The 17694-nt window shown below is 38.1% G+C and overlaps 1 protein-coding gene across 8 annotated transcripts in view; it reads right to left on the bottom strand.

Annotated features, from left to right (window-relative positions):
- TPD52L1 (TPD52 like 1) overlaps nt 1–17694 on the bottom strand; it is a 78272-nt gene that overhangs the window by 1721 nt on the left and 58857 nt on the right. For 2 of the 8 annotated variants that reach the window (XM_045544291.1, XM_045544294.1), the window contains exons 3-7: nt 16480–16628; nt 11904–12005; nt 8247–8261; nt 6506–6544; nt 3529–3589 (exon numbers count right to left, since the gene is read on the bottom strand). In XM_045544291.1, the coding sequence (XP_045400247.1) occupies nt 3529–3589; nt 6506–6544; nt 8247–8261; nt 11904–12005; nt 16480–16628 (366 nt within the window). Of the gene's footprint in view, nt 1–3528; nt 3590–6501; nt 6545–8246; nt 8262–11903; nt 12006–16479; nt 16629–17694 lie in introns of those variants that run through there. The other 6 variants (XM_045544292.1, XM_045544296.1, XM_045544297.1 and 3 more) reach the window with 6 other exon arrangements.

The following is a 17694-nucleotide window of genomic DNA, read 5'->3' as shown; positions in this document are numbered from 1 at the left end:
CTGTGGTCCGCGAAGGGCCAGATAGTACATGTTTCAGGTTCGGGAACCACATTGTCTCCGATGCAGACACGCAAGTCGGCTGCTGTAGACGGCAGCCGCAGACAGTATGGAAGTAGATGAGCGCGGCTGTGTTTCAATAAGATATGTACGGACAGGGAAATGTGAACTGCATGTTATTTAATTTTCACATGTCACAAATATTTTCTTTTGCTTTCTTTCAACCATTAAAAAAAAATCATTCTCAGGTTACGAGTCATTCAAAAGTAGGTGACAGCTGGGTTTGGCTCAGTTTGTGGACCTCTGGCATAGAGCACCGGTCCTCCTCCACTCTGTTCTCTTAGCACTGGGGAGAGGCGGGAAGGGATACTCTCAACTATGTGGTGTTTCACTGTGCTTCTTTCTTTCCTGAGAGAAGCAAGTAAGATTAATTCAATGTAATCTACTGTATTAACAGTTCCCATACTCTCTCTTTTCTCTTTTTATTCAAGTGCTCTTTTGCAATAGAAATCATGTACAATGTTGAATCAGGCAAATACCGATTACTGATGTTTTCTTCTGGGCTTTGTTTCATTCTTCTCTCCCACTTCTTGATTTTCTTTTTCAAAACAATAGTAAAATAAAGAAGGAGGGAACTGCTTTGAAAGAAATCAATTTGGCAAAGATGGGATGGAATAAAAGGGTTTCCTAACCATGCCGATTTAATGAACGCCTACTGCAGTACTTTAGGCAAGGACCTGCTTACTCAAAGATGTGAACAATAAACCTCTCCTGAACCCTGATCCCTCCCCTTCATAATGGTTTTCCATCCGAGAACTTGTCACTTTGTCCCCAAAATTGTTCTTTGCATAAAATTTCGTTTGAATTGCTGAGTTGGGCTTCCTAATCTCTCATAATAAAATAGCTGATTGAGAAGACACAAAGAAACAAATAGTACAATGTATCTTGCCTTTTTTAATTAAGGTGTTGATTCAGGCCATGCAATATATTCATCAAAAAGCAGGTGTACTAAAAGTACGATCTGCTTGACATGGACGCACAATGGTTGGAAGGGACGCAGTTGCTCATGATTCACTGGAACATGACAGAACATACCAAATGTGGTTTCATGGGAGTTGGTTCTGCATCTGCTTGTTTGTTTTGGATGAAACAGTACAGGTGACACCAGCTGAGGTGTCGTCAATTAATACAATGCAAGGGCGTAGGCAGAAGTAAATTTCCTAGGATTGGAAAGTTTTTCATGGGAAAACAAACTATCGACAGAATTGGGTACAAAGGAAGAACAATTGATTTGCCACAACTGCCAGGCCACACGGTACGTGACTGACTGAGTGAGAAGATGGCAGGAGTGGGCCTCACTTTATAGCAAAAGATTATTTCTCACAGAACACATATGGCCATGGTTCCCTATCAGTGGCGTTTTAAAAAAATCAAGCTTAAAGCAGGGCGTGTGAATGGAAATGCAGCACACAGACCTACAAGGGACTCCTCTCATCCTTACTGATTCATGGTCACTCCCTCAGCAGAAAATAGCCTAAGGATCCATAATTGAAGAACAATAGAAATTTTGGATTTAGATTTAGAACACAAAAGTAGCGGCAGAATATAAGCTATATGAAGAAGGGTTAAACACATCTATTATTTAGTCTAGAGAGGAAAAAAGGAATGAGAAATTTTTAATTATTGAGGAAGTGGGAGGTGTTAGACAAAGCATGATTATCAGCTATTCTCCATTGTCTGGGTGGGCAGAGAAAGAGGAATTAAGCGTTGGCTGTGAGATGGGAGGTGTGTGGGATGTGAGTCTTATGAAACCACGGACAGTCAAACAAGCATGGAATCTGCTCTCAGTAGGTCTTGACAAAGGCCAGTGTCCGGTGGGCTGAGTTATTTATGTGCACGTCTGAAGGAGGAGGCTGGCTCTATACCTTCCATCCTGATGAGGTGAGAAAGTGAGAGGCCAGGAGTGTGGATCAAACACTTAAGTCATATGTGAGCCATGAGCTTACCATTTTCCTAAAAGTAAATGAAAATAGGTTGCTCTTTATTCTTCTTTTGTTTCTTCTTATCATCTTCTAATGAAAACCTAAAAAGTACAGCTTTTCCTATGTCAGAACTTGTCTAACAGGTAACAGAATCCATCCTCCTCAGGTGGTTTTAGGCTGAAAACCAAACGTTGAGAAACTGACTCCTGGGATTTTGGAGCCTTTTGTTTTGATACTCCACCAAGAGAAATGTCTACAACATTGCATGCCCCTCCCTTTAAAAAAATTTCCCTATCAGTGGGGCAATTTAATGGCTCCTACTGGTTTCTGCACACTCAGTAAGTGATGATGTTGACAAACAGTGAAACTGCACAACTAGAAACTGCTGGTGAATGAAACCAATGAAGGCATGGTAAACTCTGAGTAATAATTTCATTCTTGGGCCTTAAACACCTGATCAAAGGCTTAATATAGTAGAAGTAGAAGACTGGGTTAAAGACCCTCCCCTCAGAGAAAGACCCCCCAGATCCAAATTAATAAGAGCATCTGGGACCTCTAATAAGGAGTAATTTACAGGCTCACATACACTGTCAGGCAGCACATGTGAAAATGTTCAGAAGAAGCTGAATAATCAGCATATACATGTGGTGGCTTTTGATCTGGTTTAAAGATCATGTATATTCTTAATTTTCCCAGTAACAGTACAATAGAGAAATAGATTGTATACAAAATAGTGATAATGACATCAAGATGTAATTAAGTCATTGTTTAGGTGATAGACTTCTAAAAAATGATCTTAGAATTAAATAGTTTTAGTGATTTTTCTGGTTTTAAAAGTTCCATACATTTTAAGGCTAGACTGATTTTATTTTTGCTTTTTCCTCTGTAGACTAACTTACCTATGCTCAAACAATATACCTAGTGAATTTTTTTTTTAACATCTACCATGTACTAGGTATATTTTCAGTTTATACCCAGGGATCAAATGCATGATTATAAAATGCATTTTGTGATTCTGCTTAATTTTCCCTCCACGATAACCATACTGTGCTGTGCTCAGTATGTGAATTCAGTGATTAAGTCTGGGAAGCTGACAGGTATTGGATGGCGGTATAATACACGGTACCAGGTTTGTTTTTGCTGGTCCATGTCCAAACCACAGGAGCTCTGGGCTGTTACTGAACTTTACTCACACTCTAAATTCAGAATTTATATAGGCTTATCCTCTCCACAATCATCTCTCACATATCTACTGTTGAGGGCATAGCAAAAAGAGATTAAGGGGTAAACACAAACTCCAATTCACTTTTACAAACAATTCATCCTTGAATGGTTTACACAAACAACTCTAAGGATACAGGAACACTATTCGGTACTGGTTTTATTTGTAGGTTTATATGTGAAGAAAAAGGTCCAACTTTACGCAGGTCTGCCTTCCTGGCTGAACAGAATGCTGGTGGCCCTGCCTTGCCTTTGGAACTAATGGCAGCAATGACTACACTGTCCTGATTCAATGGACCCACTCACACAGAATTCACTTCATCTGTACCTTGAGGCTTGTGACAGTTGTCTCAACCCTCTCCTCAAATGATTTGAAAGTAGGAGAATTCCTAAAATAACAAAAAAAGAGAGGTCAGCTCTAAAGACCTAGCTGTCTTAGCAACCATGCTGTTTGGTTTTCTGCTCTTATTTGTAAACATCACCTCTGCACCAGAGCTACCTGTGTGTGCGCCACCTCCACCTACCACATTTTAAACTTATGTACAGAAACCAGAACCTGACATGGAATTTTTCCAGGTAAAACCATCAGACGCTCAACTGTAGAGTAAATAATACAGCATTTGGCAATGATACAACTATAATAATTCCACAGTACACTGTAAATCATTTCCAATGAGTGCATGGAGTGATAGATAGCTTAATTTTCCATTTAGCAATTAATTTGTTTTTATCACAACACTTCCTCTTCCCACCTCAGTTTTTTTAGTGAGCAATGCTGTATGAAGAATGTCATGTTTAAGTTTTATACCACTTGGAATTTTAAAGTTATTTATTTCAGCAAATGTGAGACAAGACAGAAATAGCATAAGGAAAAATGGTTCATTTTTTTTTCTTTTCCATGCCTCAAAAAGCAATCATTTTGACAATTTCCATGAAGTGGTGTTTCATTATTTAAGTTGAAATATGCCCAATTACCTACCAAATGCCTGATCAAAATGGTGTTATTAGCATGTGGTATTTCTCCTCCCAAAGAGGATATACCTATTTGTTCTCTTACCAAACAGCCTATTGGCATTTTATGTGTGGCTCATTCATTGTGTTCAATGATCCATATACCATCTTTTTGCTTTAAGCATTAAATATTTCATTTGGTGCTTTCTGGTTTTCCATAGTGGATTTGGCCACATGATATTACAGTGTAATGATATTACTAACATTAAAAATATCACCAAGTCCAACTAAAGAAACAGGAACTGAACTAAATGTATCTTAACTCTTGTATCCATGTCAGCTTTCAGTGCAAGGACTCCATCATTTTCAGGTCAAATAATTCAACTAAATGTCACTATATTTCATAAGCCACATGTTATTCTCTCTTGAGTGCAAAGAAAGTAAAATAAGACGAATGACCTGATGAAACTCCTTTATAAAAGAGAAGAGCTATAAAATATGGGTTTCACTGTGTGGTGTGGGGTGAAGCATGGTTCTTATACTATCAAGAGACAACTAACATAGAGAATATAGGGCTTTTTTTAGTGAACTTTGGCATTGTTGGGGATTGTCTCCTGAGTCTCTGACACTCCACAAGGTCGGAAATGCACCTGCGTTCAGGCTGCAGGGATGAGCAATGATGAGCTCAGAGGGTCCAGGAAAGCATCAAGCTTGTGTATGACTCAAACATGAGTCAAACTCCCATGAGCACCCCCCCAGAATACCTGTTTCATGATGATATAATAGACATTATACTTGAATGACTCAAAAGTATATACTTATTGGTACTTCACTTCCACTGCAGGTTTTGTTTGGCCAAGCCTGCCCATGTGACTGCCTGTCATCCATCAGCTATACACGCCCATGGTGGATATACGTTCGAGAATATGTTCGAGTAAAATCATTTTTTTTTTTTTTAAGTTAACTTCAGGCAAGCTCATGGGGACTGACCCATAAGCCACTACTAGATGGATTCCTGGTTCATAGAACAAAACACATGTTATTTTTTTGCAAGCCTTCTTTGGACACCTGGACTTAAAATTTGAGACATAAAGGAGCTCAGAGCCCTTGCGTTACTCTACTCAATATGGGTGTTCTTATGCTAGCAGGAGCAAGGTCCTCAAAGATGAACTAAGCACTCTTGAATGTATACTCTATTTACCACCAAATACAGAGAACCAAATACTGTGGTTAAATTTCCAAATCAACCAATTAACCAAATAACCCCAGCGTAGAAGGGACTTCATCACGCATAACAGAACAGACAATCCTCTAATTAAATGACACTAGAATGTATACTGGAGAACAGGGACAAACTGTTTAAGCAGATTTAATCAAATCATGTACAACTACAAACTTTCAGCACTGCAAAGAATTTGGCTTCAGTGGTCTCAAACTATTTAAAGTAACTGAAACCCCCTCTATAATATTCAAACCACAATGTATAATATGCTTGATCTCTAGGCAGCTCTAGGGCTCTGGGAGCACCTTGGGAAGAGCAGTAAATCTGGTTCTAGCCTCTTATTTTAAATATGATGAAACTGATACCACTGAGATAACTCTCCCAAGGCCACAAAGTTAATCCATGACAGGGCCGGGCTACAACCTGCATCTTCTGATTCCCAATCTAACATTCTTTCCTGTATACACTATCACTATTAGTTTTATTTTATCCGATTGTGTTACTCAGCCAAACAAACTTGAGGCTGAGTATGTCTTTCTCACAAGTTTTCATCCAGCCAGTAATTTTAATGACACTTTACTGTTCGACAGACATCTCACCTTAGTATCTTCCTTAAAAATCCTAATGATATCTTTTCTAGAACTTTAGCCCTCTCATTCTCCTATCTTTTCATTTAAACTTTCTCCCAGGTTCGCATTTAATCCTTCTCAAATAAGAAAACATATTTCTACCTTTGCAAATGTGCTTGGAATGTTCTAGATCTTGTGCTAAGTGCTTTACATAGGTTACTTGTTTATGCCTCACAACAGCCATGAGGTAGGTCTCATTTCTTGCAATGTATGAATAAGAGAAGGGAGATTGAGATAGTTATTTCACTTGTCTTAGGTCACACAGGAAAGGCTGGATTTAAGCCAGAGTGTCAGGCCAGAAGCCCAAGCCCATTACACTGTTCATCTATAGAACTGTCAGCCTTTTCTCCAGAACACCATAGAAAAGAGAATGAGGCAGGTCATGGCACTTCAGCAATTTCCTTCCACATAAAGGAGGGGAAAAAAAAACCACAAGTAAATACAAATAAATACTTGAAACACATTTTGCATTAATATTATATAAAATATTTTACACACATTACCTCATGGCAGGCATACTTATGGAATGGCGAATGGAGTAGCTTCAGGGCAAAAGCAGATTAAAGGGGGAAAAAAAAAGAAGATGGCACAATATAAGTACATGAAGAACTCCCCATTCACAGTTCTAAAACACCGATTGCAAATATCTGAACTATTCCCTACCCACCCAAACAAGATGATACTTGTTTTCCTTTGGTATAATGGGGCACAGCCAGCTTTCAAGGGTATACGTGAGGAAGAGATGAACTACGGTTGCATATTATTTTACTTCCTGCAGGCTCCCTATGCCAGGAAACCTGGAAATGTCTGGTTTCCCCCAGGTGGGCCCAGTAGCCTGTGGGCATGCTCTCCAAGCCCGACCTGGGTCTCCACTCCCTTCTCCTGCTCAGGAAGACAGTAAGGAGACAGAAGGGCAGCACCCAGGAACTAGAGTCAAGGAGGCAGACGCTAATCATTCCATTGTAGAGGAACTGTCCAGAGGAAGGCAGGTAGTTAACATAAGACATTCAAGGAAGCATGCACCAGCCAAATGCAGTCCACGTAGGGCAAAGTGGGGGCAGGGACTTCTGCATCCATTCTGGTTTGATTGTCAGGAATGGTGCAAAAAAAAAACATTCCTGAAAAGTTTAAGAGATTCAGCCTTCTCATCCTATTAATCCTACAGTAGCTGACTCATCTTCCCTCTGATTGATTCCCTGTTATTTTCTATCGAGTTCTACTCAGAAATCAGGCTGAGCAGAGAGAGGAAACAAAATGGATCCATTCCCCTGAGCGCTAGCACTGGCTGGTTCCCCCTTCACACAGTTCAACAACGTCCCCGCTTTCTCTTTTCTGAGAAGCTAAAAGGTCCGGGATCAAATGTGTCACCACCCTTCCCTGACAATATCCACTGAGGTCATTCATATGGGCAGCACTTTACTAGAATGCAGAAAGTGAAGGACAAAGAAATTTGAGGGATACTTATGTTTTTACTCTAGACACTCCATTTAGAAACTATTAGGCAAAATATTTCATCAAATTACATTTTAAAAGCATCACTAAAAGAAATTCATCAACATCACCAAATCTGTTCATCTCTGTGAACATAGGCAGTTTTCTTAGAAAAAAAATTCGTAAACAAAAGTACACAATAAGATTCCAGGTAGAAAGCGGCTTAATTCAGAGGCCTGGGACTGACAATTGCAAACTTCTTAACATGTGTGCTTTCCTGGTAACCTTTCTCCCTTCCAACTTCAGAAGGTACAAAAAGTTGCAAGTGAAACATCACAAATTAACAGTTATAAGAAATTCAAAGAAATGTGACAATCTAAAAAAAAAAAAACAAAAACAAAAAGACAATCTAGAGAAAACAATTTTCTGTTTGTCAACTTTACTTTCTAGAATTTTTATTTAAAAATCCACCACTCTCAATCTCCACTGTCATCTTCTTCTTTTTTTTCTTCTTTCAATTCTAAGGACCTCTGCCAAGGTAGGAAGAAATGGTGCAGAGAAAAGATTCCTAAGAGATTGCTCAGCAAGTGAAACTGGCGTAAATGATTCAGCAATGAGATAAAAGTGTACTTAAATAAGTTCTAACGTAGTAGGTGCTCTATAATCTTTTTCTGGTCACGAACACTGTCTGCACAAGACAGTCGAGTTTTCTGTGGAGGCACACTGTGAAAGAAACCCTGGGCACCAAGCCCTGGGCATCCAGGGAGCAGCAAGGAAGCGGGCAGAGCCCCACCCGCAGCCCGCGGTGCTTACCCGATGGAGTGCGACCTGCAGCCCGGCAGCATGGGGAGAGAAGCAGAGCAGTTAGCACACAGCAGGCACAGCAATGGCCCAGCCACCGTGAGGCCACTGTAGTCCCCTTTCCAGAGCCCCAAAAGCAAAAATTGGGAAACACCATTCACCACTCTTTTCTGACTATACTGACTTTTTAATGTGTCTTACAGATGATTTTGCCAACTTGTTATAAGTTTTGCTTCTGTTATTCCCATGGATATATACTCTAATAAATTAAATTGCATGTTCTCCAAACATTTCATCCCCACTGCATCACAGTTTGAACAAATTCACTAAGAAGTTCCACGAAGATGCTGATATTATTATAAAAATGATTCCAACAGCTTGTATGTCTTTGGAATGCTTTCATAAATGTGAACTAATTTTAACTTCGCAGGAAACACTCTAGTCAGGCAGGCATTAACGATGTTATTTTACAGATGGAGAAAGACCACGCAATTCCACGACAATCAAGTTAAATTGAAGATCTTAGCTTGGGACAGGAAAGTTATCTTTACAAAACATATAAATTAAATTATAACACGGTTTTCAAAATCTTACTGTAAGTATTCATTGGAATTATTTTAATGAAAAAGCGAGAGGTATGTTTTTTCTTCCAAGGTATCTGAATTTTGCTGGCAATCATTTTGAATAAGTTCAGAAATTTGGTCCCAGAATGCACAAGGGAATAAGATGACATTTTTAACCAAAAATAAAATGTCTGTGATAAAATTTTAACATTTCCCCACTATCATTTTATAAATTGGCACATTCATTTGAACAAAAAATCAAAACTTATTAATTTTTCTTATTTAAGCATTTTTAATTAAACTTAAGCAACTTCAAAATCATTTTTATGTATATGACTTGTTTTAGCATAATTTAAAACTAAAACTTCTTTGCAAAACTTGTTGCTTTCACCAAGAGTTATCCTCATTTATATACAAATATTAGATATAATTTGAAAGAAATACAAAAATATAAAATATTACATAAAACTATAGCTCTGAATTTTTCAAACTCTTCAAAATATTTCAGGCTGTATTTGAGTCTCAAGTAATTAACATAGGCTACATTTTCCAATGTTTTTAGCCACCGTTTATAATGAAAGTGTTGTATCTGTGGAGTAGTAACTATTAATAATAAAAAGTTTGGAACTCCTGGGAAATAGGTTATCCATTATGCTAAAACAAAGCCACACTGAAACAGAAGGAAAGGTAATCAACACAGCCTTGATATTATACTCAACTAGTGTATGAACACAAATGCCAACATATTACATATATGCAACACAGTCTTCATTCTTTACTATTTGGAAAAAAAATGAGCGGAGCCTTTATGAAATACAGTGGGCTCCTGTGAATGGACTCCCCCTGATTTCCATGATGTGGGGTCACCTTGTCACTGAGACGGTCACTTGATAAAGAGAAAAACTAACATTTATTGAGTGCACAATACATGCCAGACTCTCTTCTACTACTTTTATAAAAATCCATGATGCTGTTACTCTTATCACCATTTCACAAATGAGAACACCCAGGAACAGGGGAGCTAAGTCTTCCCCATAACCTGATGTGAAGCTGAAGTACCTGGGAGCTTGTAACATATACACATTCCTAGGCTTGACCCCAGGCCTCCTTGTACTGGGGCACGATCTGAGAGGTATGACCTGGGAATATGTATTCTAAGCAAGCTTCAGCTGTGTTTGTAAGGTCCCCTAAAGATGCAGAAACACTATTCCAGGCAGCAGTATTATGGCGAGTTTCCTGAGTTCAAGTGAAAGATTTCAGCTAAGTATGTAGGAAACAATTTTTATAAACATGGCCAAATACGTTTTCTCAGGTATAACAGGTAATAGGGTCTTTCATGTTTTAAGGGATTATTTAGTTAGTTTAGATAAATGTTATAATATAATGCCATTGAAATGACTGCAAATTTTATTTATTTATTCATTTATTTTATGTTATTTTATTTTTGATACAGAGTCTGGCTCTGTTGCCTGGGCTAGAGTGCCGTGGCATCAGCCTAGCTCACAGCAATCTCAAACTCCTGGGCTCAAGCGATCCTCCTGCATCAGCCTCCCCAGTTGCTGGGACTACAGGCATGTGCCACCATGCCCGGCTAATTTTTTCTATATATATTTTTAGTTGTTCAGATAATTTCTTTCTATTTTTGGTAGAGACGGGGTCTCGCTCTTGCTCAGGCTGGTCTCGAACTCCTGACCTCAAACGATCCTCCCGCCTAAGCCTCCCAGAGTGCTAGGATTACAGGCGTGAGCCCCTGTGCCCGGCCTGCAAATTTTATTTATAATAAAATTAGGGGTAAGTAAAAATCCAGGAGGTTTACCTGTTCATCACACCTGCCTCTGAAAAGTTTCAATTGCTTTTTGTTGTGGTGGTATTAGTAAAAATGAAGATAAAACAATATACTCAAATGCATGCACATGTCCTTACTTAACTCTAGGCTTGCGAATGCCTAGTTGTTAAGATAGTGCATGAATATTGGGCACAATCCAACAATTTTTGAAGTTAAAAAATAATTTAAGATACTAATATACATATGTAAATATAAAAATGCAAAGATAAATATTTTCCTCTAGGTATCAAAAGCTTTGTGTTTTTTATAAAAAAATAATAGTTTAAGAATCCAGCAAAAGAAATACACAGATTTTTTTTAAAAAGAAGAAATTTAAAATGTACTTGAAAAGTTTTTTTTAAAATGAATTTAGTTTCTAGAGACAAAATGAAACTGATTTCTAAAGAAAAATCTCCCAAAGCATATAAACCAAATTGAAAATAAACTATGATAGGTATTTAAACAAGCAAAAACTGTAAGACCAATAACAGTATATAACTTCCTTGTACATAATATGAAAAATAAAAATGGCCAACACTACATTTTTTTTTCTGGTGCCTACGTGAGAACTTTTGGTTCCCAGTTCAAAATCAACCTTGATGTTCACCCTTATTTTGTATAATAGTGAAACAGTAAAAATAATCAAAATGTGCAAAGGTATTTGTCTGAAAGTGTTGCTACAGCTATCCACTGGAAGACAATAAAGCCATTCAAAATGAGGGTGTTGTATCATGAAGGAGGGCATTAAAAACTAAGGTGTAATAAATATTTATTAAGATATTCACAAAATATTGATAAAGTGAAGAAAGAAAACTACCAGAAGTATATATTATATGGTACCTTATTGGAACAAAAGAATAAATATGTATGTATTTAGCACGGAAAAAATATACTAGATGGATGTATAAAAATATGTCACCTAGAATAGTTTATTAGAGCATGCTCCACTGAATGTATATTGTAACTCATGGTTTAAATTTTAGCTAGTAAGATTCAGCGTGTGCTACATTCTTTTGAAATTTCCCTCCTCTATCTTCTATTTTTACTAGGTTGGGTCCTAGTGAAAAAGGCATTTTTTAGGACCAGGCCCCTAAGCTGATCTTTAGGCAAAACATCCCAATATAAAAATTTATCTTGGTAATCAATCAACGTCAGCCATATAACATTTTTATCTATTAAAATTTTTAAAAAATATGTCAAGAAGACCAGCCAATAGATAATGTTCCCTTCAATCAGAAAGCCAAGAGCTTGGCCCTGTTCCCCGGTTCTTTCCCGCAGTACCTCATGTCTCCAAACTTCTTGCTGATGGCCGTCCCGACGTTGCTGAAAGCCGCAGTTGCCTTCTGCCCTGCATGACTCAGGGTTTCATGTGTTTTCTTGTAGCTAGAAGCAAAAGAGAGCAATAGTAAGCAACACAGCTCTATCTCATGGTCTCCCCTAAAACATTCATCTTCCTTCTCTCTGGTTATTTTGAAAATTTCCTTTCCTGAACAGATTTAAGAAGAGGATCCACAGAAGGTGAGTGAAGGGAAATTCGCTGTGTGTGTTCTGAAGCCATTCCAGCAAACAACGGCTCTGTAGGGACCTGTACTTCCCAACAAAGCTCGCATCTGGTCTTGGGCTAAAGCTAAACCTTTCTTTGGCAAAGGTCTAACCATGATAGCAACAGCAACAGACATTTATTGAGGACTTCATATGCATTAACTCATTTAAGACTGTTTACCGGGAGATTTTTGTTGTTGTTTTGAGTACAAGTAAGCTTTCTGTTTTGCAATGAAAGTCAACAGGAAAATAGGCTTTACTTTTCAGAGACTCAGCCAGGTTAGCTGTTTGGCCAGCACACCAATCCTGGGACCTTCAGTAGTGTGGGGTAAGGGTCTTTCTTTCCAAGCCAAATAAAAAGCATTCTGTTGAATTTTTATGTCTTACTAATTTGAAAGTCGGTATTAAGAATCAAAAGGAAAAAGCATGTCATCTTCTAAATTGTTTTGACTTAAAGCATTTTTCTACACACAACAAGAAGAAAAAATTAAAAATGCATCTTTTTACAAGAAGATATTTTATAGCATGAATATATTTTCTATTATGAGATTTAAAAGAGAGCAATCCTTTAATGGCTACATATGCAACATTTCACCAAAGATACAAAAAAAATTTAGAATTATTTTTCCCTAAACATGTTATGAAAATATAAATTTACCACTTGAATCTAAAAAAAAGAATTGCATAATAAGATGAAAGCCTAATGGTAAGAAGAATGAACTGTGTGAGAGATTGGGTATGTACATCTTTTAAAATTAGGTCTTTAATCTTCACTGGCACTTCTGAACTCAACAGTGCTGCACGGCTTCTCATAAAAAGAGATAATAATCATTCCTGAACATGATGGCCTGGAAGTCTTAGAAGCACAAAATCAAAGAGTAAATAAATCATAAACTAAACCTCAATTTTCAAGCACTGCATTTTTTAAATGCTGAGAGTGAGGCTTTTACTTCTCTTTATACAAGATGAAGTTACTAAGTTTTCAAAAAGATGGAATAGTGGTGGGATGGTTTAAATTCCTTTCCAAAACCTTCTACCATTTGAACTGCGGCACAATTCAGAGCTGTTATCAGTGGGGAGATTTCATGGGTTAGCAAAGCAGAACACTTATTAAATAAATAAAGCCTATCACTTTGAATAGCCCACCACAAAGTTGCATTTCCTCATTCCTACTTCTACCTACAGAAGAGATTCAATTTCTCCTCCTTCTTTGCCCCCAAACCACCCACCTCCCCCCATGTCTCCTTGAAGCCTAAAGACAATAGAAACAGGCAGCAGAAAATATAAAAGGGGAAGGACTTTTTTGCGGGTCCTCAGATTCTCTCAAACCTAGACACATAAAAAACTATGACAAAAACAACAGAAACAGCAAACCTTGGGCACAAGTGACCCCTTGCCCTATTCCTGTATTCCTGGATCTTCCTATAAAGGAAATAATTTCAATCTGCTGCATAATTACTCCTAATCATTGGTCCCTATTCCAATTTGAATTCTGCTGCAGACTAAAACATACCAAGATCTTTCATTAACATACCATAGATTTTTCTTTTCATTATAAATCAAACTAAATAGGTCATGATTGCTTAATCAGTATGCAAAGTATTGCCTCTGGGAATCACACACAACCTCTGACAGTTAAAATTCTTTTTAGTGACTTGAAATCTGATTCTACCCAACCAAACCCAACTACAGCTCACCATTCCTTTACATCAAATTTTTCATCACATGAGGTGTAGATCTTATCTTGGAGGGCTTATCATGAACGCTAACAGAGTGGGGGTTTAATTCATTCAGGAGGTTAAATAGATTCTATCACTCCTCCCAGCAGATGATGAAGACCCTCCCCCTTTCCTCGGCATCCAAGAAAAAAGGGTCGGAGAAAGACCCTCTCCCAAAAGTACATGGTTGATGGACTTATGCCTCCTGCTTAAGGAAGGGATTGATTCTTCCCGACAAAGGAAAGTTCTCTTCACTCCTAGAGGTTAGTGAGGCCACGATCATCTGTTTCTATTAAACAATCTCCAAGGAAATCTCATTCAGTCATATAGGCTTCCAATGGCATCTATATGCAGACGAATCCCGCATAGCTACCTGAGCCTTGAACTTTTCCACTGAGTTGCCCTCTCAGTATATAAACTTGTTTGTCTGTTGGGCATTTCAGATGTCACATAGCCAAAACAGAATTCTGAAGTCTCTCCTCCAGACCTGTTTCTCAATCTTTCTCACCACAGAGAATAATTACTGCATGCTTATAAAGTGTCAGACACTGTCCTACAGACTTTACAGATATTAACTTACTGAATCCACACTACCTATGACACAGGTATCAATATGATCTCAAGTCTGTAGCCCATGAACCTAACCACCATGCTATTTCTCATCACAGTAAACAGTTCCTACACTCACCCGGTAGCTCACATTAAAGACCTGAAAGTCATACTTTTCCCCTTTATTTTCCTCATTGTCTGCCTTTAAACCACTTGGTCTGACCTCCAAATCCTCTCCCCTCTCTGTCCATGACTTTGTCTGTAAGACAAACAAATCCCCCAAAACTCTTCTTCCTGACCAGACCCTAAACTCCATAACCCCAGGGAGTACATCTGTGCTATTCACCCAACAAAAACCTTTACACTAAGTAGACTGCCTGGCTCGCAGATTAGGAGGGCCAGGCAGAAAGGTCCTTCCAGTTCTTACAACCCAGAGGGAAGTTCAGATCAGTGTGACATGAAGCCCCCCGGCCTGGATTAAATACACAGGCGATCAGACCCCGGGAACTGGAGATTGTTCAGCCTCACATTGTCAGGGTCATTCATTAGCATTGGCCGCCAGAGTAGAAAGACAGAGGCCAAAACTGCTGATGGAAAAACTTACTTAATTTAGTGCCTAAAATCCAGCTATCCTCTCCAGGAGATTATTCATTTGGTATTGCAATATATCTTTTAAATTGCTGCACATCAGTGTGTAGTTTCTTATTTTCTTCCACAATTATCGTCAGGTTGGAAAGGTTGGTTAGCCTCTGGAGACAGACTGACGGGCTGCCTGCCTCCATCCCACCCTACTCTGGGCTACGCCATGAACCTATCTGGATAAGTCCTTGGGGAGCACAAGCATAGAAGCCAGTAGAGCTGCTGGGCACACGGAAACTAAGGAACCAGCCTGGGGAGACTTCAGGCTCCTTTTAGATCTGAACTCCTCGCATAAAGAGCATCTTCACACAGGAGCAGTCTTACACCTTAGTTCTTAAGAATCAGCAGGCAAAGGTGGCAGCCGGCAACACTGAAATAATTACTGATGATCATGAGTACCTCTTCCTACTACCAGGCCTCTCTATGCCTAGGACAAAAGTCCCAGAAAGAGGAAAACTTACTCCCACTTATGTATTAGGAATGCAATATCTTTATCTTCCAATGGGAGACACTAGGGAGAAAAATGCACAGTCCAAAGATGACAATTTCTTGATGGTGGAATTTAGGACTGAAGTTAGGGCTGAAGACAGGAAGCCGCTGTGATCTCCCAACAGCCCCTAACCCCGAAGACACTAAAAGAAAATTCATATCACATATGTGGGCACCTTATTCCCTTTGGTACAAGACCACCCCACAAGCAAAATATTTTAAATCATGAGAAAAGTAACACTATGGTTAAATACTTCATGTAACTTAAAAAATAATCCAATAAAAGTATGATTGTAGAATAATCAAGGTTATTCTGTACCTTGCCTAACGCAAGACAAGAAGAAAATAATAGCAAAGCCAAAACCATTTCTGTGGGTCTAAACCCAGCTCTAAATATTTCCTAGAGTAGTGAGGATGAAAAGCACATATCAAAAGATGAGAGGTATAAGGTTTTTTTTAAAAAGAATCAATTGCTAACAAATCAGTACTAAAACTGCCAACCATTTTTGAGAGACACTCAAAATATGTAGTAAGTGTCAAGTATGCTAAGGAAAAAATACCTGCCAATTTATAATTTTTATGAAAAAATAAAAATATATTTAACCAATATTTAAAATGTATAAGAAGAGAAAACATTTAAACCATAAAACCCCATGAAAGTAGTCTGAGTGAAAATAGGGTTTTAGTTTTAGTGAACAAAGTTTTATTTGAAGTTACATAATCGATTCTGCTTCATATGCAACATATTTAATGACTATTCATATTTCAATTTGCTTTGCTTCTGCAGAAAATATTTTTTTCCTAGCTACAAGTACCAAGGCAGCCTTGTAGGGAAAAAAAAAACAAAAAACACAGAACAGAATCGTGAGGAGACAGCAGGCTGAATAGATTTTTTAAAACTGTGATGATGTCATACTTACGCAGTGGAAGTCTGCATGTCATGCCAGCTTTTGCTGAAGTTCTGTTTTAATTCATTCATCAGGTTCATGCCGAGTTTTTGCTTTATCTCAACCAGATGCCTTTCTTTCGCTGACAAAACTTGTCGTAATGTTGTAATTTCGTCTTCTAGCTAGAGATGGGAGGGGTAATGATGGGGAAAAATGTCAGACCAGCTGTAGAGTCCATTTCTAAAAGTCCCAAAACAGCCTCTAAATCCTTGTATTTACCAAGTCCAATGTTTGGCTATACCAAACACAACCTATAGAGATGACAGTCAGCTTTAATATCTAAAAATAAAAATCGATTTTTTAGTTTTAATGATTATAAAAGTAATCAATGCTGCTTGTAAAAAATTCAGATTGTACAGCAAAATATAAACAAGAAAACAAAAATCACCTGTAACATACTAGGAAATAGCCACCACTTATTTTTTGGTTTCTAACCTTCCAAATGTTTTTCTAAAATTATACATAGATGTAGTTTTTGGACAAAAATTGGCTTCATACTGTACACTGTATTTTATAAAACAACTTCTTTTCAAGCATTGCTAGTCAGTGTTGTTTATTTTTTGCCAACCAGACATAGCTGCTTTGGTGTAGGAACGGATTTGGCAGACGATGTGGTTTTGCCAAGCTAGCGCCTTATGGAAGGGAGGAACAAGGGAGTGGAGGACGTATGTAAGGGAGTGATTTGTGTTGCTTTTTCTTTTTAACAGTTTTATTGACGTACAACTGACATACGATAAACTGCACACACTTAAAGAATGTAATTTGTAAATTTTGACATATGTATCCATCTGTGGAATCTCCCCCACAATCAAAGCAGTGAGCATATCTATCACCTCCTAGTTGCTCTTGGTAATCCCTTCTTCCCTCTTCTTTCCTCTCTCCCACCCTTCCCTCACTGGGCAGCCATTTACCTCCTTTCTTTCACTAGAGTTTCGTTTGCATTTCCTAGAATTTTATATAAACTGAATCATACAGTATGTACCCATTTTTGCCTGGCTTTGTTCACTCAGCCTCATTCTTTGAGATTCATCCATGTTGTTGCATTACCAATGGTTCCTCCCTTTTTATTTTTTCATAGTAGAATTCTGTTGTATGGATATACCACAGTCATTGTTTATTCACCTGTTGAAGGACATTTGGGTTTGGCTAATGCAAATAAAGCTCCTATGAAAATTCATGTGCAAGGCT

The sequence above is a fragment of the Lemur catta genome, chromosome 2 (assembly GCF_020740605.2).
Source record: "Lemur catta isolate mLemCat1 chromosome 2, mLemCat1.pri, whole genome shotgun sequence".
NCBI lineage: Eukaryota > Metazoa > Chordata > Mammalia > Primates > Lemuridae > Lemur > Lemur catta.
Note: the sequence above shows the minus strand (reverse complement) of the source record. Positions and strands in the feature narration are given on the sequence as shown.